The sequence below is a fragment of the Rhinopithecus roxellana genome, chromosome 11 (genome assembly GCF_007565055.1).
Source record: "Rhinopithecus roxellana isolate Shanxi Qingling chromosome 11, ASM756505v1, whole genome shotgun sequence".
Lineage (NCBI taxonomy): Eukaryota > Metazoa > Chordata > Mammalia > Primates > Cercopithecidae > Rhinopithecus > Rhinopithecus roxellana.
The window spans coordinates 136,639,576-136,663,822 of record NC_044559.1 but is presented as its reverse complement, the minus strand read 5'-3'; the positions used below and the strand labels follow the sequence as shown (position 1 = coordinate 136,663,822).

The 24,247-nt window shown below is 42.6% G+C and overlaps 1 protein-coding gene across 2 annotated transcripts; it reads left to right on the top strand.

Moving 5' to 3' along the window:
* Window positions 1-6,202: 6,202 nt before the first annotated feature.
* On the top strand, window positions 6,203-23,410 carry SRGN (serglycin). Of its 2 annotated transcripts, XM_010362813.2 has the most exons (3): window positions 6,203-6,406; window positions 15,252-15,390; window positions 22,490-23,410. In XM_010362813.2, the coding sequence occupies exons 1-3, from the start codon at window positions 6,328-6,330 to the stop codon at window positions 22,731-22,733; spliced, it is 462 nt and encodes a 153-aa protein (XP_010361115.1). In that variant the 5' UTR covers window positions 6,203-6,327; the 3' UTR covers window positions 22,734-23,410. The 2 variants fall into 2 exon arrangements, with proteins under 2 accessions (XP_010361115.1, XP_030797220.1); XM_030941360.1 differs by lacking the exon at window positions 15,252-15,390 and having other exon boundaries at window positions 6,348-6,406.
* Window positions 23,411-24,247: the final 837 nt, after the last annotated feature.

Sequence of the window (24,247 nt, the reverse complement as noted above, 5' to 3'; positions counted from 1 at the left end):
CTGGCTAACACGGTGAAACCCTGTCTCTACTAAAAATACAAAAAATTCGCCGGGCATGGTGGTGGGCACCTGTAGTCACAGCTACTCAGGAGGCTGAGGCAGGAAAATGGCATGAACTCGGGAGGTGGAGCTTGCAGTGAGCTGAGATCACACCACTGCCCTCCAACCTGGGCGACAGAGCGAGACTCTGACGCAAAAAAAAAAAAAGAAGTCAAATAAAGACCTCTTTTCTTGATTCCTATTCAAAGCGTCCTGCTCCCTTTAACCCACATGCCTATTCCTGTGCCCTTTCTGAAATATCCTGAGAGATTTGTTTCCACTATTTGTAATATCCTATAGTTTTTTGTAAGCCCTATAGTTTTGGAATTGAAATTCTGTGTCCTATTAGACTCAGGGTAGCATTTTGAGAAGTCCTTTAATGCCTTTCTTTTTTAAAAATAGGATATTTTGGCTGGACAAAGTGGCTTACACCTGTAATCCCAGCACTTTGAGAGGCCACGGCCCAAGTTCAAGACCAGCCTGGGCAACATAGTGAGACCCCATCTCTACAAAACATTAAAAAATTAGCTGGGTGTGATGGTGCATGCCTGTAGTCTTGGCTACTCAGGAGGCTGAGGAGGGAGGATTACTTGAGCCCAGGAGGTCAAGGCTGCAGTAAGCCATGATTGCATCGCTGCATTCCAGCCTGATAACAAAATTGAGACTCTGTCTCAAAAAAAAAAAAAAGAAAAAAAATTTTAAAGTACAGTTTTAGGATGGGCACGGTGGCTCATGCCTATAATCCCAGCACTTTGGGAGGCTGAGGTAGGCAGATCACTTGAGGCCAAGAATTCAAGACCAGCCTGGCCAATGTGGCAAAACCCTGTCTCTACTTAAAATAGAAAAATTAGCTGGACGTGGTGGCACATGACCATAATCCCAGCTACTCAGGAGGCTGAAGCAGGAGGATCACTTGAACCCAGAAGGTGGAGGTTGCAGTGAGCCATGATAGGGCCACTGTGCTCCAACCTAGGTGACAGAGCAAGACTCTGTCTCCAAAGCAAAACAGACAAAAAACAAAAACAATACAATAACCCCAAATTCCTCAACTTCTAGGTATCTAGGGAGATTTCTGGACTAGGACTCTGAAGACTTTTAAGAAGGGGGGCAATCCTGCTCTTGGGAAACTATTTTTTTTTTTAGACAGAGTCTTCCTCTGTCGCCCAGGCTGGGGTACAGTGGCACAATCTCAGCTCACTGCAACTTCTGCCTGGCAGGTTCAAGGGATTCTCCTGCCTCAGCCTCCTGAGTAGCTGGGGTTACAGGTGCATGCCACCACACCTGGCTAATTTTTTATATTTTTGGTAGAGAAGGGGTTTCACCATGTTGGCCAGGCTGGTCTCGATCTCCTGACTTCAAGTCATCTGTCTGCCTCAGCCTCCCAAAGTGCTGGGATTACAGACGTGAGCCACCACACCAGGCCATGGGAAACTAACATTAATAGATGTGTGGCTAACAGATGAGAAGGGAGGAGCTGGAGAAGGAGCTACATGGTCCTGCCAGGGACGCCCTTGAGCCTATGTCCTCTCCCAGGGCGCCCCTCCATTGTTACTCAGTAAGGAGACCAAGGACACAATGAGAGCTGCTCCCTTGGGACAAGAAGCATCAAGATAATTTCCTGCGTGGCGTGTGCCTGTAGTCCCAGCTACCTGGGAGGCCAAGGCAGGAGAATTGCTTGAGCCTTGGCATTTGATTCCAGCCTGAACAACATAGCAAGACTTTGTCTTAAGAAAAAAAAAAACGACAATTTTTTTTGTCTTGGACACAGTCTCCCTGTCCCCTAAATGATTGAGGGTGGGAATGGAAGTAGAATCAAAATAATAGGAAACTCAAAGTTGCCTGAGATCCATGAAAAAATGAGTCACTTTTTAAAAAAATATGCCTTTTTTCTGTAACATCTTTTTAAAAATCAGATGTTTTCTCATTTATGTGGACTCTGAATAAAATGAAGATATCTTTTTTAAATGATAATTTTTTAGAAGTTTTATGGAAAACAAATTTTTTTGAGAGAGGTCTGGCTTTGTCACTCAGGCTACAGTACAGTGGCATGATCTGACTCACTGCGACTTCCACCTCTCTGGCTCAAGCGAGCCTCCCAACTCAGCCTCCCAAGTAACTGGGACTACAAGCATAAGCCACCACGCCCAGCTGATTTTGGTATTTTTCATAGAGTTGGGTCTTGCCGTGTTGCCCAGGCTGATTTCAAACTCCTGAGCTCAAGTGATCCACAAACCCTTGGCCTCCCAAAGTGCTGGGATTACAAATGTGGGCAACTGTGCTGGCTTATTATGAAAATTCTCAAAAATATATTAAAGTAGGGAGGATAGTAGAATGAACCTTCATTTACTCATTGCTCAACTTCAGCAGTTATCAAACCACCACTATACCCTTCCCATCCCCCCTCAAACCGGATTATTTAGAAGCAAATCCTAGTCATTTTATCATGCTAAACAGCAATGTTTAGCATGTACCTCTACAAAAAAATAACAGAAAGGACTTCTGATTATTTACAAATCTTAATCTTGTTTCCCTTTCATTCCTCATCTATCCGGGGGCATGGATTAGGAAGTTTGAGTTCTAACCCTGGTTTGCCACTTGCTTACAGTGTGAGCAGGGGCAAATCATTTAACCTTTCCGGACTTGGCATTTTTCTCACCTGAGTGAGGGAACTAGATGATTTCCAAGGTCCCTTCTAGTTCTAGAAATAAAAAATTCATGCAAGGGCCATCCTTGCATGAAACATACAGATTTGGTGCAGTATCTATTTACTGGTTTTTGTTTGTTTGTTTGTTTGTTTGTTTGTTTGTTTTTGGTGCAGTGCCCAGTTCAGAGTCAAGACCCTCTCAATGAAGAGCCAAGCAAAAGGTCTAGAGGCTGCTAGTGGTGGAATCTTTAACCTGGAGCTTTAAAAAAGAAATAAGCCTTGGAGCTGCCCCTCTGTGCAGTTTCATGCTGCCTTCAGTATCTCTTCTCATAACCTCAATTTATCTTTTTTTTTTTTTTTTCTTTTTTTGAGATGGAGTCTTGCTCTGTTGCCCAGGCTGGAGTGCAGTGGCACAATCTCTGCTTACTGCAAACTCTGCCACCCAGTTTCAAGCGATTCTCCTGCCTCAGCCTCCTGAGTAGCTGGTATTAGAGGTGCCTGCCACAATGTCCAGATAATGTTTTTGTATTTTTAGTAGAGACAGGGTTTCACCATGTTGTCCAGGCTAGTTTCAAACTCCTGACCTTAGGTGATCCGCCTGCCTTGGCCTCCCAAAGTGCTCGTGTGAGCCACCCCGCCCCGCCGGTGACCTGTTACTTTATTAAATAACAGGAATTGATTTCTGTCATGTTCCAGGTGACTGTGAAGGAATAAGAACACTCATTTTATGGCCAAATCAACTGTGTGTGAAGTAAAGTAGGTGTATTTCAGGTTGCCTGGTAAAAGAAAGATTAAGTCTGGTATAGGGTTTGTCTTTTAAAATTGTGGAAAACATGCATGTTGTAGATTGAATTTTAGGGAAAGATGTGGGTCCTATTGGGTTAAGAGTGGAATCTTTGGGTAAGATCGTGCCCAGCCCTGAGGACTGTTGCCAGCGCTTCCCTCACCGCATATGCCATGTGCTCCTGAGGACATCCTCTCATTGGCTTCCCACACCATCATTACAACTGGAACAAGGGACGCATAAAGAGTGAGTGGCCCAGCGTGGCTCAGCTGGTAAGTGACAGACATGGGCTTGGACCCAGGACTTCCAGCTGCTGCAGTATGTGTCCTGCTCCCCTATAGCTTGAAGTAGGGCTAGGGAAATGAAACTGGAGGACTTCTTGGAAAAAGAAACTTGATTATCAGCGTAGTGGTACGCTACGCTGAATGCTTATGAAGAGCAAATGCTTATGAATACTGCACCTGTGCTTTAAAAGTCACCATGAGCTGGGCATTGTGGCTCACGTCTCTAATCCCAGCACTTTGGGAGGCTGAGACAGGTGGATCACTTGAGGTCAGGAGTTCAAGGTCAGCTTGGCCAACCTGAAAAAAACCCCATCTCTACAAAAAAAAAAAAAAAAACAAACAAAGGAAGGAAGGAAGGAAGGAAGGAAGGAAGGAAGAAGGAAGAAAGAAAGAAAGAAAGAAAGAAAGAAAGAAAGAAAGAAAGAAAGAAAGAAAGAAAGAAAGAAAGAAAGAAAGAAGGAAAAGAAAGAAGAAAGAAGAAGGAAAAAGAAAGAAAGAAAGAAAGAAGGAAAGAAAGAAAATTAGCCAAACCCGCTTGCTTGAACCCAGGAGGTAGAGGTCCAGCCTAGGCGACAGAGAGAGAGAGGGAAAAAAAATAAAAAACAAACAACAACAACACCATGACCCAGAGAAAGAAAGAAAGAAAAAAAAAAAAAAAACACTGAAGTTCCCAAATGAAAAAAGCCCCTAAAATTACCATTGTAAAGCACAAGCCCTAATCAGCTCTGGGGATTTGTAGGAAACTCATCAAAGTTATTGATAGGAACTATTGTTTTGGTGCCAGGGTTTTCAATTGGGAGTTAGATTAAAAAGGACCAAAGATGACAGCTGATATTTCAAACTGAAACCAACGTTCCTCAGTGGAAAGCTTTCCGGGACAGTGCATTTTGGGGTTGGTTACTGTGCTTGGAGATGCCCCTGGGTTGGAGGACACACTTCTGGCTGATTTGAGGGGCTTCTGAAGAGAGCCAAAATGTGCACTCTTTGTGTTCTTGCACCACGGCTATTAGTCTGTGAGACTCTGTCCTTAGCAGGAAATGGTAAAGGAATCAGCAGGAAGCCTAAAACAAGGGAAGGGAAACTCCTCCCTCCTATCAAAGGCCAGGCAAGGGCGAGGATGAGAATAGAGAGTGGGGCATGTGCATTAATCCGTCTGGGGTAGCGGTAGGGATAGACATGTTGAAATGGAGAGTGTTCGAATCTTGAAAGGAAGTAAGGAAAATTTATACACCACAAGGGCAAGGATGTATGATAGGCTTGTATTTATTGTATAACTTTATTTTATTATTTTATTTTTATTTTTTTGAAATGGAATCTCTTTCTGTCGCCCAGGCTGGAGTGCAATGGCACGATCTCAGCTCACTGCAACCTCTGCCTCCCAGGTTCAAGCAATTCTCCTACCCCGCCTCCCGAGTAGCTGGGACTACAGGCGCCCACCACCACGCCTGGCTAATTTTTTGTATTTTTAGTAGAGACAGGGTTTCACTGTGTTAGCCAGGATGGTCTTGATCTCCTGACCTCGTGATCCGCCTGCCTCGGCCTCCCAAAGTTCTGGGATTACAGGCGTGGATCACAGCACCTGACCTTTATTGTATAACTTTAATATAGAGCCTTAGTCCTCCAGAAATCTGCATGATGCCCAGGGAAAATGCTGTTCCTTTATCTGCATGAGGCAGAGGTTTGTGTTGTTTGCTGGGGTCCAGCAGCTCGCTGGGAGAACAATCTCTCCCTCGTTCCTGATTTCTGGCTTATTCAAGGCCAGAGGACCCAAAACTCAAGTTGAAAATTTTGACTAGGAGAACAGATAAAAGTAGAAATGGAATCCAATCATAAGAAATGCTCAGTGTGAAGGAGAGAGGAATGCAAAAGAATTTTTCTGTTTTACCATGGCCTTTGTAACTGAAAATCGTATGTTCTTGAGATAAAGAGCCGATGATCCAATGCAAGAAACTGAGTTTAAGAAGAAACTGTTCATCTGAAATCCAACAACTCATTCTTGAAGGTTAGAGCTCAGCTTTGAAGTTTCACTTCACGAGCTTGGCTCAGTGAGATATGCTACTCCCCGGTGAAAAAGAAAATGAAGAGAATGTTTTATGCTGAAAGTGCTCGGTGATGAAAAGGCAGCACCTAGCTCCCTTATCTCATCAAAAATGCAGCAGATTCTTAATATTAGCAATCTTGTGTTTAGATTGTTACCTGAGGTGAAACCCTGTCTCTACTAAAAATACCTAAGGAAAGGAAAAACAAACTGTCCCGAATGCTGATTCTACTGTTTCAGTAGGGAAAAAAAATTTCTGGCAGGCAAGTGGCAAACAACAAAACTTTTGAAAAAGCAGGCCTGGGGGGAGTCCAGTACAGTTTCATAATGGGTATGAATAGTTATTTTACTGTGTTCCCCCCCCCTTTCTTTCTGGGTTTTGATGTGGATCTCTTTCTACTTGTTCAGGAAATTGTGACGTGTGTTCTGGGCAGGGTTTGAGGTTTTGGAACCTTTTCTAAAAGGGACAGCGAGCACCCTGCTACATTTCCTAATCAAGAAGTTGGCGTGCAGCCGAGAGAGCTGGAGTGAGTTGGTCATGATGCAGAAGCTACTCAAATGCAGTCCGTTTGTCCTGGCTCTTGCCCTCATCCTGGTTCTGGAATCCTCAGTTCAAGGTAAGACTCAGGAGTCTTGTTCCCCAGCCATCTTCTCTGTAAGCCCCATAGTCCATACAAGTAATTATATTCATTTTAAGGCATAGAATGTATAATAAATATTGTGGGAAAGGAGGCAAAGAAGAAGGATTTGGGGTCGCCGAACCCTTTAATATGAGTTCAGTTAAGTTTGGTACCAAGAAAAATTAAACTCGGTGGCCTGTGCATTCTTGTAAACTCTTACAATGATTGAAATGTACTATTTTGGGATGAAAATGTGAGGTTTATACATTTTAAAAAGCTCAAGGAATCCAGAAAATGACTCCTGTGCGTGTTGCATGGAGGAGATGGCACTTTGAGTGTTTGGGGATTTCTGCCTGCCCCTCAGTGTCTACATCAGCCCCAAGTTCTAGTGCGCTGTGACAGTGTCATTGTTATTTTAATACTGGGAGATGTTATATTCCAATTGGGGTGAATCTGACTGTGTGTATTTTTTCTTCTTCTTTTTTTTTTTTAAAGGTAAACTTGGTTCTTACTGAAAACTCAATTATGGTTAGACATAGTTAATGTAAACCCTCTCAGATTTTAAAGAGAAGGCCAAATAATTTGGTATTTATACTGTTGCTCAGAGAAACATCATATTCGGAAATATCTTCCTACGTTTATCTATCATTTAGTGTTGTTTAGTCAGACTCTGAAACAACTTAAAACCTCTAATGACTGAGACAATGAAAATGATGGGTTTGTAAGAAAAATACAATTTGTTCTTCTTTGATAAATAAGGAATCATGTCTAAATAAGACAGAGATCATGGCTCGATAGAGAGATGGCTGAGCTTATAGTCGAAAAACATTAGGTTAGGCCAAATGGTAAGGGAAATGTTGAGTCACAATGACACACATTTTCTAGATTTGTTTCGTCAAAACGACTTTTGGTTGTCATGATCTTGCTTCCGGTGGAGATGAAATCTTACAGATGATTGCAGAGACATTCATTTTATGTTAGAAATTTATAAAATAATTTTCTTCTAGTTATGCTAATACTGAAAAAAGAGGAAGTAATGTTTCTCGAACTTTATTAATCTATGTATTTTTAAAATATAAAACGTTGTCAGTTTTAGGGAACAGGCTTCCCTGGGATCTTTTGGGGAATATCTTCAGCTTGATGAAATAATTCCCAAATAACCATGTGGTCTGACAAGATCGAGAGTAATGAGGCCCATACTTTAGTACAGTCTTGAGTGGCCAGATGGTGCTAAGCATACCCTAACCAGAGATACGTAAGTCTTTATGTTTTCAAAATTTCCCAGAAGCATGAATTTCCCACTAAGATTCATTAAGGAAAACTAGAATAAAAACAAAAACTTTCCTTGTACAGTATTTATTAGAAAGAAATGAAGAAGGCCGGGTGTGGTGGCTCACACCTGTAATCCCAGCACTTTGGGAGGCCAAGGAAGGAGGATCATGAGGTCAGGAGTTCAAAACCAGCCTGGCCAACATAGTGAAACCCCATCTCTACTAAAATTACAAAAAAATTAGCCTGGTGTGGTGGCACGCACCTGTCATCCCAGCTACTTAGGAGGCTGAGGCTCAATTGCTTGAACCTGGGAGGCAGAGGTTGCAGTGAGCTGAGATCACACCACTGTACTCCAGCCCAGGTGACAGTGCAAGACTCTGTCAGAAAAAAAGAAAGAGAGGAAGACAGAAAGAGAGAGAAAGGAAAGAAAGAAAGGGAAAGAAAGAAAGAAAATAATTCATCATGAAATTGTATAGAATACTAGCATTTATGCCATGACCTCATAGGTTTAGCTCTTTGTTAGAAAAGGAAACCATAGAAAGAGACAAGGGAGAAACTGACAAACTAGGGTGTTTCCGAAAAAAGGCTCTTGGTATCGGGCTCAAGGGCCTGTGCCCACATCTGAGCGTGCAGGGAAATAGATGTCCCCGACTGGCTGCACGTGTGAGTGACTGCAGCACAAGGCTGTGATGTGAAGAGTCGTGACACCATTTCCTCATACCTCCACGCAATGCCAGATATTATTCGACAACATTCTTCCTGTCTTGTAAAAAGTGTTTATCTAGCCCCTTGGTTTGGCTGATCAAATCAACTAGGCTTTTGGCTTGCTTTTACTGAGCATATTCAAAACCATTTCAGGTTACTATAATGGTTTGCTCAGGTTGCCATAACAAAGTACCACGGACTGAGTGGCTTAAACAACAGAAGTTTATTTCCTCACAGTTCTGAAAATGGGAGTCCAAGATCAAGGTGCTGGCAGGGTCGATCGCATTCTGAGGACTCTCTCCTTGGCTTATAGATGGCACCTTCTCCCTTGTCTGCACATGGTCTTTCCTCCATGCATCCGTGTCTTAATACCGTCTTCTTAGAAGGTTACCAGACATTGGATCAAAGCCACCCTAATGGTCTCATCTTAACTAACTACATCTGCAGTGACCCTATTTCTGAACAATTTCACATTGTGGGATTCTGTGGGTTAGAACTTCAACATATGAATTTGATAGTGGTATATTTTTACTATTAGTCAAACCCAAGTAAAGATGTGGGTTAAGATTGTGTCTACCAAGGACAAAGAAATGGAAATTTGGAGATGTGTGGGTAACACTGGACAGCACAGATGACTAATCTATCTCCAGATTGATGAGGCCTGTGAATCCTACACTCTTATTGCCTCTCTTTTCCAATATACCTGTAAAGAAAAAAAAATAGAATACCCATGAACAGGTGCAACCAAGGGGGCCAGGCCCCCCATGTGTCCACTGTATACTGTCTCCTAACGCACAGGAATGATACTGATCCACTCATTGTGCTGCTGTTTGTAAAGTGATTTCACATCCATTCTCTGGTAATTATCAACACATTCCTTGTGAGAAGGAATTAGCATTAATTATAGAGGAGAAAACTGGATCTGACATTTCTCATCTCATTTGCTCTTGCAAAAAATTTGTGAGTCATGCCTAAGACCCGTTACAACTAATTAACGACTGAACTGGTCGTCTAATTTCAAGGTCAGAAATAACTTTCTACTGCAGCTCATGGATTAGAGGTTTTCTTTATTTAAACAAACAAACAAACAAACAAAAAATCCTTTGACTGTAGCCCTTGCTATAATGTTTCCCACTGAACTTAGGGAGAAATTGAAAGTAAACTTAGGAGCTTTATATAGCTTGTCAAACCCTGCAAGAGTTGGGGAAGCTTATCCGTCCTGTGGAATTGGTAGACCAGGAGGAAGTCACTCCGGCTTAGATAATGCTACCATTCTGAATGAATCAAATGGTCTTCTTTTCCCCTTCATGGTAGTTGCTGCTTAAGTCTCTCTAACATGCCTGCAGTAAGTTTCCATTAAGAATAGGAAACTAGGCCTGGTGCAGTGGCTCACGTCTATAGTCTTAGCACTTTGGGAGAACAAGGAAGGTGGATTACTTGAGGTCAGGAGTTAAAGACCAGCCTGGCCAACATGGTGAAACCCCCGTCTCTACTGAAAATACAAAAATTAGCTGGACATGGTGGCATGCACCTGTAATCCCAGCTACTCGAGAGGCTGAGGCAGGAGAACCACTTGAATCTGGGAGATGGAGGTTGCAGTGAGCCAAGATCATGCCACTGCACTCCAGCCTGGGTGATAGACTGAGACTCCGTCTCAAAAAACAACAAAAAAAATTAGTACATTGTGATTATGTTGGGGGAAGAGTTAGTGCCATAATATAAAAAGGTATGGACTATTGGAGAAAGTTGTTTGCTTTGGTAACATTTACTCATAGAAAGTATGAGGATTCAGGGTGGTGGGGGAGGTGGGCAGTGAGGGATAGGATTCAAATAAAAACCATTCTTTCCCTTGGAATCCACCTCACAATTAACCAACAAATCCCATCAGTGGGCCTTTCAGGAAGATAACATTTCTGTCCATGAGCATACCCACTGTAATCACAAGACATTTATCTCAAGCAAGATAGAGTCAAGATACTCTCACAACCACAGGGGCTGGAACTGTAAATTTTCACATCCTGCCAACGCCCTTGAATAGCTATGTCAATAATTTAGTGTGTGTAATTTGTTCTTTATTTTAAAGTACATTTAACATAATTGGCCCCAAATTAGATAGACTTTTGGAGTGGGAGTCCTTCTACTTTTGATTTATTTATAAAATTTTAAAATAGCTTTGTTGAGATGGTGTTCACATACCATACAATTCACCCATTAAAAGTGTTTAATTCAATGATTAGGCCAGGTGTGGTGGCTGATGCTTGTAATTCCAGCACTTTGGGAGGCCAAGGCAGATGGATCACTTGAGGTCAGGAGTTTGAGACCAGTCTGGCCAACATGGCGAGAACTTGTCTCTACTAAAAATACAAAAATTAACTGGGCGTGGTGGTGTGCACCTGTAATTCCAGCTACTTGGGAGGCTGAGGCAGGAGAATCACTTGAACCCGGGAGGCAGAGGTTGCAGTTAGCTGAGATCGCACCACTGCACTCCAGTCTGGATGACGGAGTAAGACTGTCTCAAAAAAAAAAAAAAGTGTTCAATTCAATATTGTTTAGTATGTTCAGAGTCATGCAGCCATCACCATAATTGCTTTTAGAACATTTTCATCATCCCCAAGAAGAAAGCCTTCGTTATGATTTTTAATTAGCTGAGATTCTGAACTCTGGGGGAATTTTGTATTCTAGAAATATTTTTTACTAATTTGCTACAGTTGTATTTGTCATGCTGGTGAAAAGATGTGGTCTTTCACCTGGATGCTTTCTCATTAAGCATTATTTTTCTGTTTAGCTTCCTATGTAAACAATTTTCTCAGCTTGATATTCAGTGTGTCAGTGGCTTGCAGGACTGCCTAGGCCTGCTCTGTCCAATATGGTAGCCACAAGTCGCTTGTGGCTACCGAACACTTGAAATGTGGCGAGGCCAAATTGGGACAAGCTGTGAATGCAAAATATACACGATTTGGAAGCCTTAGTAAGAAGAAAAGAATGCAAAATATCCCATTAATAACTTTTATATTGATGATATGTTAAAGGACAATATTTGAATATATTTTTAGGTTAAATAAAATGTATTACAATTAATTTCACCTGTTACTTTTTACTTTTAAAAATATGGCCGCTAGAACATTTAAAACTCTTTGTGGTTTGCTTTATGTTTCTATTGGACAGAGCTGGTCTAGACAGCATAAGGTGTGAAGACACCGCCCTCTGCTGGAGAAGATGCTGGATTTTTATTTCCCTTACAGGAAGAGACGTATAAGTAGCAATTAGATGCCGAACTAATGCTACCTCAGGAAAGAATCAAAAGGAAAGAAAGAGGAAAACCAGGCCAGGCGCGGAGGCTCACGCCTGTAATCCCAGCACTTTGGGAGGCCGAGGCGAGCGGATCACGAAGTCAGGAGATGGAGACCATCCTGGCTAACTCCGTCTCTACTAAAAATGCAAAAAATTAGCTGGGCATGGTGACACGCGCCTGTAATCCCAGCTACTCGGGAGCCTGAGGCAGGAGAATAGCTTGAACCCAGGTGGCGGAGGTTGCAGTGAGCTGAAATGTGCCACAGCACTCCAGCCTGGGCAACAGAGCCAGACTCTATCTCAAAATAAAAAATAAAAAAAAAAGAAAGAAAAAAGAAAAGAAAAGAAAGTCCATAAACTGAGAATCCTAGAGATACTAAATGGTAGAATGGGAATTTGAACTTAAATTTATAAGATGTTCACTATCAGAGATCATAGGCCATTGTCGTCCTCCTTCTCATGAGAGAAACTAGCAATGAAGAGCTCTGACTATGTGCTAGGTACTACTCTGAGAACCTAACATTTGTATCTCATTATTAGCTCTATTACTGCTCCATCCTACTGATGAGAAAATTGAGGCACAGGAAGTTTAAGTTGGCCAAGATCACACAGCCAGTAAGGGGCAGACATTGAAAGGTAATTTTCCCTGCCTTATCCCAGCATCCAGGCAGTGGCAGAGCTAACTCATTTTGGACAAGCAGCTCTCCCAGACCAGACATTGTAAGCTATACTCAGGAATCACAGGAAAGATTATGATAGAATAATATATAGTTACAAAGAAAAGAAAGAAAATCCAATGGGAGAATATTTACTGTTTTCTATATTAAAGTGTTTAAAGTTTATGTTTTTAGAGGAATATTGTTTATTATAGCAATTTAGAAAACAAAATGAGAAAAAAAAAACAAAGATTCTACCACCAGTTATTTTTGTGTATTTCCTTCCGTTTCCCCCCATGTCTGTTTATATAATTGAAACTTCTATTCACACAAAGTGGTATTCTGATTTTCTCAGTGATTTTTATTTATTTTTAATTTTGTAAATTTTTTCTTCTGAGACAGTCTGCTCTGTCACCCAGGCTGGGGTGCAGTCGTGCAATCTTGGCTCATTGTGACCTCCCAGGCTCAAGCAATCCTCCTGTCTCAGCCTCTTAAGCAGCTGGGACTACAGGTGCGTGCTACCACATCCAGCTAATTTTTAAAATCTTTTTTTTTTTTTTTTTTGGCAGAGATGGGAGTCTATCTATGTTGCCCAGCCTGGTATTGAACTCCTGGGCTCAAGTGATCCTCCCACCTCAGTCTCCCAAAGTGCTGGGACTTCAGGTGTGAGCTATCATACCCAGCCTAATTTTTACTTTTATTTTATTTAAAAAAAAAAAAAAAAAAGGTATTGCCCTACCCGCCTCTCACCCTCTCACTCATTTTTAAGTATAGATTTTTCTACAATGCCACATCATCTTTTCCATAAAAAGTACTTTTGACTGGGCGCAGTGGCTCACGCCTGTAATTCCAGCACTTTGGGAGACCGAGGTGGGTGGATCACCTGAGGTCAGGAGTTCGAGACCAGCCTGGCCAACATGATGAAACCCTGTCTCTACTAAAAATACAAAAGTTAGCCGGGCGTGATTGTGGGCACCTGTAATCCCAGCTACTCAGGAGGCTGAGGCAGGAGAATTGCTTGAACCTGGGAGGCAGAGGTTGTAGTGAGCCGAGACTGCACCACTGCACTGCAGCCTGGGTAACAGAGTGAGACTCCATATTAAAAAAAAAAAAAAAAAAAAAAAAAAAAAAAAAAGTACTTTTCTTCATTTGGTTAGTATTCTCTTACGAGTTGATGCCTTGTAATTTATCTGAGTGTTTTCCATTATTTTGTGGTGAGCTTTAAAACCACTCTTCCTGCCTTTCAAGAATCCTAGACATGTTCCTTCTTGCTAGGTAATTATTAGTTGCACTTATTAGAATAAAGTGTATGCTTGGAGTGGGGAGGAGATGAACTTTTTGAAGGGTGGTGAAGTATTGCTCGCCACCAGGCCTTTGTCTTTGCTAAATTGAGGAAGGAAGATTTTATTTCATTAGCTAATAAAGAACCTCCTATATAGGCCGGGCACAGTGGCTCACGCCTGTAATCCTTGCACTTTCAGAGGCTGAGGTGGGTGGATTTCCTGAGCTCAGGAGTTCGAGGCCAACTTGGGCAACATGGCGAAATCCCATCTCTACTAAAAATACAAAAATCAGCTGGGCGTGGTGGTGAGCACCTGTAATCCCAGTTACTTCAGAGAGTGAAGCAGAAAAATTGCTTGAAGCCGGGAGGCGGAGGCTGCCATGAGCCGAAATTGTGCCACTGCACTCCAGCCTGGGCGACAGAGAAAGACTCTCTCTCAATAAAATAAAATAAGATAAATAAATAAATAAATAAATCTCCTATATAACCTTATAACATCAGATTTGGAGCCTTTTCCGTAGAAATGAAATTCAGAAGAAGCTGAGATTCAGATATTCCAAGCTGCCTGGCCCTCTGTGAATAGAGGAGACTTGTTCTTGTGAAATCTGAGTGCAAAGACACAGGACAAATTGTTATCTACATTTCATTCCTAAGGATACTGTATGGCCCTAAAACACAAGAATTCTGTAATACCACAGGTACTGCACAGTGTGTTCCTTCCCCTTTCTGAACCTGATTTGACTCATCTCTATGAAAAGATGTGGGCTTTGGGGTCAGATGTGGGTTGGAATCCTGGATTCTCTACTTAGAGCCTGTGTGGCTGCAATTTTCTTTTGTGTAAAATTGAGATAATAGTACAAAAGTAACAACAATTAATATTATCAAGTGTTTACTGTGTGCCTGGCACTGTGTTAAATTCTCTGTGTTTATTTTCTCGTTTAATTTTTGTGATAGACTTATAACACTACTAGTATCTTCATATTACAGTAAGGGTTCAGAGAATTTAAGGTTTCATAACAAGTCAGCAGAGCTGGGACTTTCCTCCAGGCAGCTGATTCCAAGGCCTATTCTAACTTTAAACTCTGCTACTTTTTGGAATGTAGTAAGAAGGACAATTTATATAAAACGCTGGCACGTAGTGGGTGCTGCTATTATATGAATGGGCATAAAATCTGTCTACATTTTGCCTTTTACCAAATTTAGAATCTATTTAGTTAAAACCTTCTTAGGGCAGGCTGGATGCAATGGCTCATGCCTGTAATCTCAGCACTCTGGGAGGCCAAGGCAGGAGGATTGCTTGAGCCCAGGCATTTGAGACCAACCTGGGCACATAGTGAGACCCCATCTCTCCAAACAAAACAAAACAAAACAAAAACAAAAAACAAAACAAAACAAAACTAGTTGAGCATGGTGGTGTGCCTGTAGTCTCAGTTACTCAGAAGGCTGGGGTGGGAGAATGGCTTGAGCCCGGGAGTTGAAGGTTGCAGTGAGCTATGATCACAGTACTACACTCCAGCTTGGGCAGCAGAGTGAGACCCTATCTTGAAAAAAAGCAAAAATAAAAGCTTCTTAGGACAGAGTGATTAGAAGCTGTGTAGTAGATACTTAGTAACAATGTGGGTTCCTTGTTGGGCAGGTTATCCAGCCAGGTACCAATGGGTGCGCTGCAATCCGGACAGTAATTCTGCAAACTGCATTGAAGAAAAAGGACCAATGTTCGACCTACTTCCAAGTGAATCCAACAAGATCCCCAGGCTGAGGACTGACCTTTTTCTGTAAGTGGACTTTTCTCTAATTTTTTATTTATTTATTTATTTATTTGAGACAAGAGTTTCACTTTTCTTGCCCAGGCTGGAGTGCAATGGTGCGATCTCAGCTCACTGCAACCTCCACCTCCTGGGTTCAAGCGATTCTCCTGCTTCAGCCTCCCCAGCAGCTGGGATTTCAGGCACCTGCCACCATGCCCAGCTCATTTTTATTTATTTATTTATTTATTTTGAGATGGAGTCTCACTCTGTTGCCCAGGCTGGAGTGCAGTGGCTCATTCTCGGCTCACTGCAAGCTCCACCTCCTGGGTTCACCCCATTCTCCCGCCTCAGCCTCCAGAGTAGCTGGGACTACAGGCACCTGCCACCACTCTCGGCTAATTTTTTTGTATTTTTAGTAGAGATGGGGTTTCACCTCATTAGCCAGGATGGTCTCAATCTCCTGACCTAGTGATCTGCCTGCCTTGACCTCCCAAAATGCTGGGATTACAGGCATGAGCCACTGCGCCCAGCCTAATTTTTTGTGTTTTGAGTAGAGACAGGGTTTCATCATCTTGGCCAGGCTGGTCTCGAACTCCTGACCTCAGGTGATCCACCCGCCTCGGCCTCCCAAAGTATTGGGATTAGAAGCATGAGTCACCATGCCTGGCCTTTTCTCTAATTTTAAAGTGTCCGTAATTTCACAACCTCTTGGCACAGATGTGGGAGTGTTTTTCTTCAAGCTGTCCAGAGTGTTTTGATTCAAGCTCTTGCTTTGGTAGTTTGGCTCTTACTCTGCAGTACATAGTAAAACTGTACTGTATACACTGGCATATGACATGTGCGAGTATACATGATTCACCTGTTTTTGAAAGTTTTTTTGTGGATGGTAGACAGGAGCATTGAGGGCTTTTCATCAACAGGTATTGAAAATGATTGAACATTGTTTTATTTGTGTAAACAGAACACACGATATATTAAAATCCAATAATTAACTGAATGGATAAGCAAAATGTGATATAAGCATACAAAGGAATATTATTGGGTCATAAAAAGAATGAAGTACTGACACATGCTACAACATAGATAAACCTTGGAAACATTATGCAGAGTGAAGGAAGGCCAGACACAAAAAGCCACATATTGTATGATTCAATTTAGATGAAATGTCCAGAATAGAGGCAAATCCCTAGAGGCAGGAAGCAGATTAGTGGGTTCCAGGAGCTGGGGAAAGGGAAGAATAAGGAGTGACTGCTAATGGGTATGAGGTTTTTTCTTGGAGGAGGTGATTAAAATGTTCTTCTGCCAGGCGTGGAGGCTCATGCCTGTAATCCTAGCACTTTGGGAGGCCGAGGCAGGAGAACTGTTTGAGCCCAGGAGTTTGAGACCAGCCTGGGCAACATAGTGAGACCCTATCTCTATTTCAAATACATTTTTTATATTAAAAAATGTTCTTCAATTAGATGGTAATTATTTTAAAAAATGGCCAGGTCCAGAGGCTCATGCCTATAATCCCAGCACCTTGGGAGGCTGAGGTGGGAGGATCCCTTGAGCCCAGGAGGTTTGGGACCAGCCTGGGCAATACAGCAAGACCCCATTTCTACAAAAAATACAAAAATTAGCCAGGCATGGTGATGTGCACCTGTGGTCCCAGCTACTCGGGAGGCTGAGGTGGGAGAATCTCTTGAGCCTAGGTTGAGCCTGCAGTCAACCCTATTTATGCCATTGCACTCCAGCCTGGGCAACACAGTGAGACCCTGTCTCAAAAAAAAAAAAAAATTAGGGAAAGGAAGAATAATTGGCCATGACTTATAAAACAAAAATCAAATCTCTTCTTGATCAGATAAAACTTGCTTTAAACTTGCAAAAAAGACCTGATATAAATTCATGAGTAACAAAAATTGAATTATATTAGAAACCATTAATTCAATGAATACTAAAGCTATATAGGATGTAGCAAAATATATATACTAAGTAAAGGATTATCACAAAAGTTTTGATCTCCAGGCTCAAACCTAGAAAATCACTATCCTCAAAGCCAGGTGGTTCATCGTGCTCCAAACCAGGTACATTTCACATCACTTTGGGATCCTGGTGACTTCCTCTTTTTTTTTTTTTTTTTTTTTGAGACAGGGTCTTCTCTGTCACCCAGGATGGAGTGCAGTGGTGTGATCATAGCTCACTGCAGCCTCGAACTCCTCAAGTGATCTTCCTGCCTCAGCCTCCCTAGTAGCTGGGACCACAGGCACAGAGCACCATGCCCAGCTAATTTAAAAAAAAGATTATTTTTGTAGAGACGGGGGTCTCTGTATGTTTCCCAGGCTGGTCATGTACTCTTAAGCTCAAGCAATCCTCCCACCTCAGCATCCCAAAGTGCTGGAATTACAGGAATGAACCACCATTCCCAGCACTGGTGACTTTCTCCATCACTGGTATTCACTGCATTAGTGATTACATCATTACAGTCTTCAATATGCAACTTTGTACTTTGTAGTCCTACTCCTGCATTCATACTTTAAGGTCTCAGCATTAAGTTTGAATGTAATATTACAGCATCCTCCATTACTTTAAGTCATTGGTTTCAATACTGATTCATTTAAATCTAAAATGTTAGGCTGCAGTGGCTCATGCCTGTAATCCCCCCAGTTTGGGAGACTGAGGTGGGAGGATCACTTGAGGCCAAGAATTTGATACCAGCCTGGGCAACATGGGCAAGACCCCATCTCTGTTTAAAAATTAGTGGCCAGGCACTGTGGTTCACGCCTGTAATGCCAACACTTTGGGAGGCCGAGGCAGATTGCTTGAGGTCAGGAGTTGGAGACCAGCCTGGCCTACATGGCGGAAACCCATTTCTACTAAAAATACAAAAATTAGCTGGGACATGGTGGCACGCCTGTAATCCCAGCTATTGAGAGGCTGAGGCAGGCAGACTGGGAGGCCAAGGCAGGCAGATTGCAGGCAGATTGCTTTGAGACTAGCCTGGGTAACATGGAGAAACTCTGTCTCTACAGAAAAATACAAAAATTAGCCAAGCATGGAGAAACCGCATCTCTACAGAAAAATACAAAAACTAGCCAGGCATGCCTGTGGTCCCAGTGACTCGGGAGGCTGAGGTGAGAGGATTGCTTGATCCTGAGAGGTCAAGGCTGAAGTGAGCCGTGGTGTGGCACTGCACTGCAGCCAGGGTGACAGAGTAAAAACCTGTCTCAAAATAAATAAATACATTTAAAATAAATAAATACAATTAAAACTAAAATTAAAAAATAAAACAAAATGTTAAGAGAATAGCTCAAATTCTCCAAAAGAACTCTTGCACACCGTTCCTCCTCTGCTCAAATCTCTATTTTCCTTCCTCAAAGCCAGTAACTTTGCTTCTCACCCTGTGCTTTCCTTCCTGTCATTGCAAAAGAATGCTCCTTGCTTCTATGCTGATCCCAAGCCCTTTTGCCCTCGGATCCTCCTGTCCTCCCCTGGCCCTGCTCTGTACAGGCTGTGGAGTGGGAGTAGAACTGACCCCTGGGGTCTGCATTTCTCAGGCTCCCAGGGCTGTAGCTAACTTTGGCCAATGGGAGGCAAGGAATAGAGATTGAGAGCTTGGGAGGAAGGGAGAGAGGCATGTTTCTTCTCCTTACTCCCTGCCTTGGGTGGCACCTTGGGCAGGACTGTGTTTCGCCCATGGCCTCCGCTCCCACCAGATGCCTCTAGTACCTGGGCTCAGGACATAGACAACCTCCTTCCACTATAGCTGTAGCCCAAAGAGGGAAATATTTCTTTTCTTTTCTCTTCTCTTCTTTTCTCTTTTCCTTCCTTCCTTCCTTCCTTCCTTCCTTCCTTCCTTCCTTCCTTCCTTCCTTCCTTCTTTCCTTCCTTCTTTCCTTCTTTCTTTTTTTCAGAGTCTCACTCTTGTTACCCAGGCTGGAGTGCAGTGGTGCGATCTTGGCTCACTGCCACCTCTGCCTCCCGGGTTCAAGCAATTCACCTGCCTCAGCCTCCTGAGTAGCTGGGATTACAGGCGTGCCACCATGCCCAGCTAATTTTTGTATTTGTGGTAGAGATGGGATTTTGCCATGTTGACCAGGCTGGTCTTGAACTTCTGACCTCAATTGATCTGCCTGCCTCAGTCTCCCCAAGTGCTGGGATTACAGGCATGAGCCACTGCGCCCAGCCGAGGGAAATATTTTCTTGCTATTGCTAATCTCTGGGTTACCTCGCTATCCCCCATTTGGCTTCACTTCTCCTCCATCACCTGTATGAGGAATTCCCTCTGTGTTAAATATCTGGAGAAGTTTCCTGATTGGACCCTGGCTGTTGCAGCTTCCAAGGCCACCTCTTTTTATGGCCGGTATCCTTTTCCCATGCATCTTCTCCAGGACTTCCATTCTGCAGTTATCTCTCTGAACCCAGTGTCTTCTTCCCATCAGTATCTTAGTATACTTCTTCCCATCAGTATCTCAGTACTTTAGTATCTCCTATGTTTAGGCAGCATCTCTCCGTTGACTCTGCGTCCTCTCCAGCAGTTGCCCTTCTCTGCTCCTCTTCACAATAACATCTCCTGAAAGGGCCACCCATGCCTGCCCCCTCCTTTCCTCACCCCCTCTGGAGCTAGACTTCTGTTCCTACACTCCACCCTGGTTGACAAAGTCACTGATTATTTCTCTATTTTCAGCTTACTTGACCCTTAATTACCTTCAAAAATGGCTGACTGTGCCGTGCATGTAATCCCAGCACTTTGGGAGGCCAAGGCAGGAGGATCACTTGAGCTCAGGAGTTCAAGACGAGCCTGCCTGGGCAACATAGTGAGATCCTATCTACAAAAAATAGAAAAATTAGCCGGGCATGGTGACTCACGCCTGTGGTCCCTGCTAAAAAGGAAGCTGAGGTGGGAGGATGGCTTGAGTCCGGGAGGGTGAGGCTGCAGTGAGCCGAGATCGCGCCACTGCACTCCAGCCAGGGAGACAGAGCGAGACTCCGTCTCAAAAAAAAAAAAAAAAGAAAATAGTTGACCCCTCCCTTGAAATGCTTTTTTCTTGGGGCTTCCATGCCCTGCCTTATCCTGTTTCTTCCTACTTCTCTGGTTGTGCTTTTTCCTCTGCTCAATATTTAACATGTTGGTATGACCCTGGCTCTGGCCTGGTCCCCCTTCTCTATCTACATGTTTTCTCTCGATGACCTCCATCGGTTCCAAGGGTTTAACTACCACATCTGTGTTTCCAGCTCTGACACCCCAGGCTAAAGTAGCCACCTGGTCACTCCCTATTTCATTAGTCAATTTCATTTATCTATACCACCTACGATTTTCCTGATTCATTTATTCACTTTTTATTGTCTGTCTTCGCCACTAAAATAAAAACTTCTTGAGCAGGAGCTTCATTGGTCTGCCTCTGTTCTATCCCAGGCCCTCAAAACAAGGACCAGATGTTCAACAAATATTTATTGAATGTGTACATGAATTAAAACTCTAATTGGTTATATGCTGGTGGTTTATTATTTTCATGGAGGAAATGACTTGTAAGCTGTGACACTCAGCTTTTGTCTCTGATGCTTCGTTGCCCTGTTCTGTCACCGAGGGCTGTCATCATTGCTCGGACCATTTTGTGCTCTTTGAATTTCTAATCATCATAGTCAACCCAGAAGGCAGCCTTACCTTTCAGCACTCTTCAGCTGAATGAATGCAAGTTGGAGACAGGGTCATTTTTTGATAGGAAATTGAATGTTTATATGCTGGTATATATATAAAGCTTAGCTTCTTACAAAGAATTTCTCAAAAGTGAGCTTTGTTGAAGCACTGTAAATTATTAGAACTTTTATGGAAATTTTAATTTAGGAAAAAATGTCATCTGTCTGGGCTGACTTAGCTGTTAGTTGTTTGTCCTTTGTTTTTTTTGTTTTGGTGGAGGGTACGGAGTTTTGCTCTCATAGCCCAGGCTGGAATGCAGTGGCACGATCTCGGCTCACTGCAACCTCCGCCTCCCAGGTTCAAGCGATTCTCCGGCTTCAGCCTCTTAAGTAGCTGGGATTACAGGCATGCACCACCATGCCTGGCTAATTTTTGTATTTTTAGTAGAAACGGGGTTTCACCATGTTGGCCAAGCTGGTCTCAAAACCCTGACCTCAGGTGATCCACCTGCCTCAGTCTCCCAAAGTGCTAGGATTACAGGCGTGAGCCACCGCACCTGGCAGTTTGTCCTTCCTTTAGAGAGAAAGAGGTCTTTTTTTGAGACGGTCTTCCTCTGTTGCCCAGGCTGGAGTGCAATGGCGCGATCTCGGCTCACTGCAACCTCTGCCTCCCTGGTTCAAGCGATTTTGTCACCACAGCCTTCTGAGTAGCTGGGATTACAAGTGTGTGCCACCACGCCTGACTAATTTTTGTATTTTCAGTACAGACGGGGTTTCACCATGTTAGTCAGGTTGGTTTCAAGCTCCTGACCTCAATTGATCACCCACCTTGGCCTCCCAAAGTGCTTGGATTACAGATATGAGCCACCACACCTGGCCAAGAGGCTTCTTTTAAAAATGATTTCTTGGGCCGGGTGCAGTGGCTCACGCCTGTAATCCCAGGACTTTGGGAGGCTTAGGTGGGTGGTTCACAAGGTCAGGAGTTTAAGACCAGCCTGGCCAATATGGTGAAACCCCATCTCTACTAAAAATACAAAAATTAGCCGGGTGTGGTGGTGCACACCTGTAGTCCCAGCTACTTGGGAGGCTGAGGCAGGAGAATCACTTGAACCCGGGAGGCGGAGGTTGCAGTGAGCCGAGATGGCACCACTGCACTCCAGCCTGGGCAACAGAGCAAGACTCTGTCTCCAAAAATAAAAATTAAAAAAATAAAAATAAAAATGATTTCTTAAGTAAATTTCAAATATAGAATATATATGCTAGTGATAACAAAATTAACACTGTTTATCTGCAATAGGTAGATGTGGAGCTGATCGAAGCAATAAGTATAGGCAAACACATAGGAACATTTGACCTGTTTTTTTGTTGGTTTTAAAACATTGAATAATTTGGAAGCTTTTAAATCTCTTAATTTAAGCAACTAGATTGCTCTATTTATCTCCTTATCTTAAAAAAAACTGTTAAAATTATCTTTCCCACATATCAAACTTCCCATTTTTCTTTCATACTTCAGAAAGACAAGAATCCAGGACTTGAATCGTATCTTCCCGCTTTCTGAGGACTATTCTGGATCAGGTTCCGGCTCCGGCTCTGGATCAGGATCTGGGAGTGGCTTCGTAACTGAAATGGAACAGGATTACCAACCAGTAGATGAAAGTGATGCTTTCCATGACAACCTTAGGTCTCTTGACAGGAATCTGCCCTCAGACAGCCAGGACTTGGGTCAACATGGATTAGAAGAGGATTTTATGATATAAAAGAGAATTTTCCCACCTTGACACCAGGCAATGTATTTAGCATATTTTGTGTACCATGGTTAAATGATCAACCTTGGGACAAAGGATTTTATAGACATTTTTAAACATCTGAAAAAGAAGCTTAAGTTTTATCATCCTTTTTTTCTCATGAATTCTTAAAGGATTATGCTTTAATGCTGTTATCTATCTTATTGTTCTTGAAAATACCTGCATTTTTTGGTATCATATTCAGCCAATATCATTATGAAATTAATTAGATTCCCATGGCCATAAAATGACTTTAAAGAATATATTTTTTAAAAAAAATGGTTTGAGAAGCAAATTGGCAGGTAATATTTCATACCTAAATTAAGAATCTGACTTGGATTGTGAATTACAGATATGCCCCTTTTCTTATAAAAACAAAAAAATAATGAAGCACAGTGAATTTGTAGAGTTGGGAGTATTTGACATATTTTACAGTGTGGAGTGTACTATATACTATTACCTTTGAATGTGTTTGCAGAGCTAGTGGACATGTTTATCTACAAGTACGATTGCTGTTATATAACACCCCAAATAACTCCCAAATTAAAGCACAGTTGTGCTCTCAATACCTCATACTGCTTTACCTTTTTTTCCTGGATATCTGTGTATTTTCAAATGTTACTATATATTAAAGCAGAAATATAACCAAAGGTTAAGTTGTCTCGGATCTCTTGTTCTAAACCCAGGAAATAGTTATTTTTGGCCAGATGTTTCTCTAGAAGTCTTATCAACAAAACAACTTTAAACATATTCTACAGTAAAGACAAGTTTTGTAACCAGAATCAAATCATACTAACTAGCAGGTGAAGAAAGCAATGATGCCTTAGCAAGAGGGTTATACCTCTCAAAGCACTTCCTCACCTGAAAGATAGTTCCATCTCTGTTCCCCTTAGTTCTGAAAAGCCTCCTTGCATTGCTGTCATGGATTCTGTGCTACACTGTCCAGATCCCAGCTTCAGAACTGAATACTTACTCAAATTAATCTCTGCTGGCAAGAGCCAACTTGCCCAAGGTCATGCTGTTTGCAGGGCAGCCTGCATCCAGTGACTGGCTGATGTGGGTATATCAAGGCCTGAACTCAGAAGGATCATACAGATTCAAAACTCCCCACAGGCTCAGCTCAGGTTTTGCTGGGACTACTTTGTAGCTCAATTTCTTCTTTACTCAGTTTTACTTCCTTCCATTCTGCTCATAGGTGTCTATCCTGAGAGTGCTCCCTTAGAAATTTTCTGCTGGTTTCCATCTCAGAATTTGCTTCTTGGAGAACACAACCTGTGACAGGTTGTGCCAGGAGGGATAGGAAATAGATGCTGAGATGGGATTTTGGAGCTAGATTGCCTGCTGCCTGGCTGGCAATAAGGACTCCATCCTTGGCCGTAGATGAGCACAGGCACAAGATAGCAGTGCGATTGTTAAAATTTTCACTGGTGATGAACCGAGATGGTGTACCAGTGGAAGGGAGTACACCAGGGTATGATGTACTAGGA

Coding starts and splice junctions, on each gene's coding strand:
- SRGN (XM_010362813.2), top strand. CDS start 6,328: ATGATGCAGAAGCTACTCAAATGCAGTCCGTTTGTCCTGGCTCTTGCC. Junction 6,407..15,251: donor TCTGGAATCCTCAGTTCAAG/GTAAGACTCAGG, acceptor CTTGTTGGGCAG/GTTATCCAGCCAGGTACCAA. Junction 15,391..22,489: donor CTGAGGACTGACCTTTTTCT/GTAAGTGGACTT, acceptor TTCATACTTCAG/AAAGACAAGAATCCAGGACT.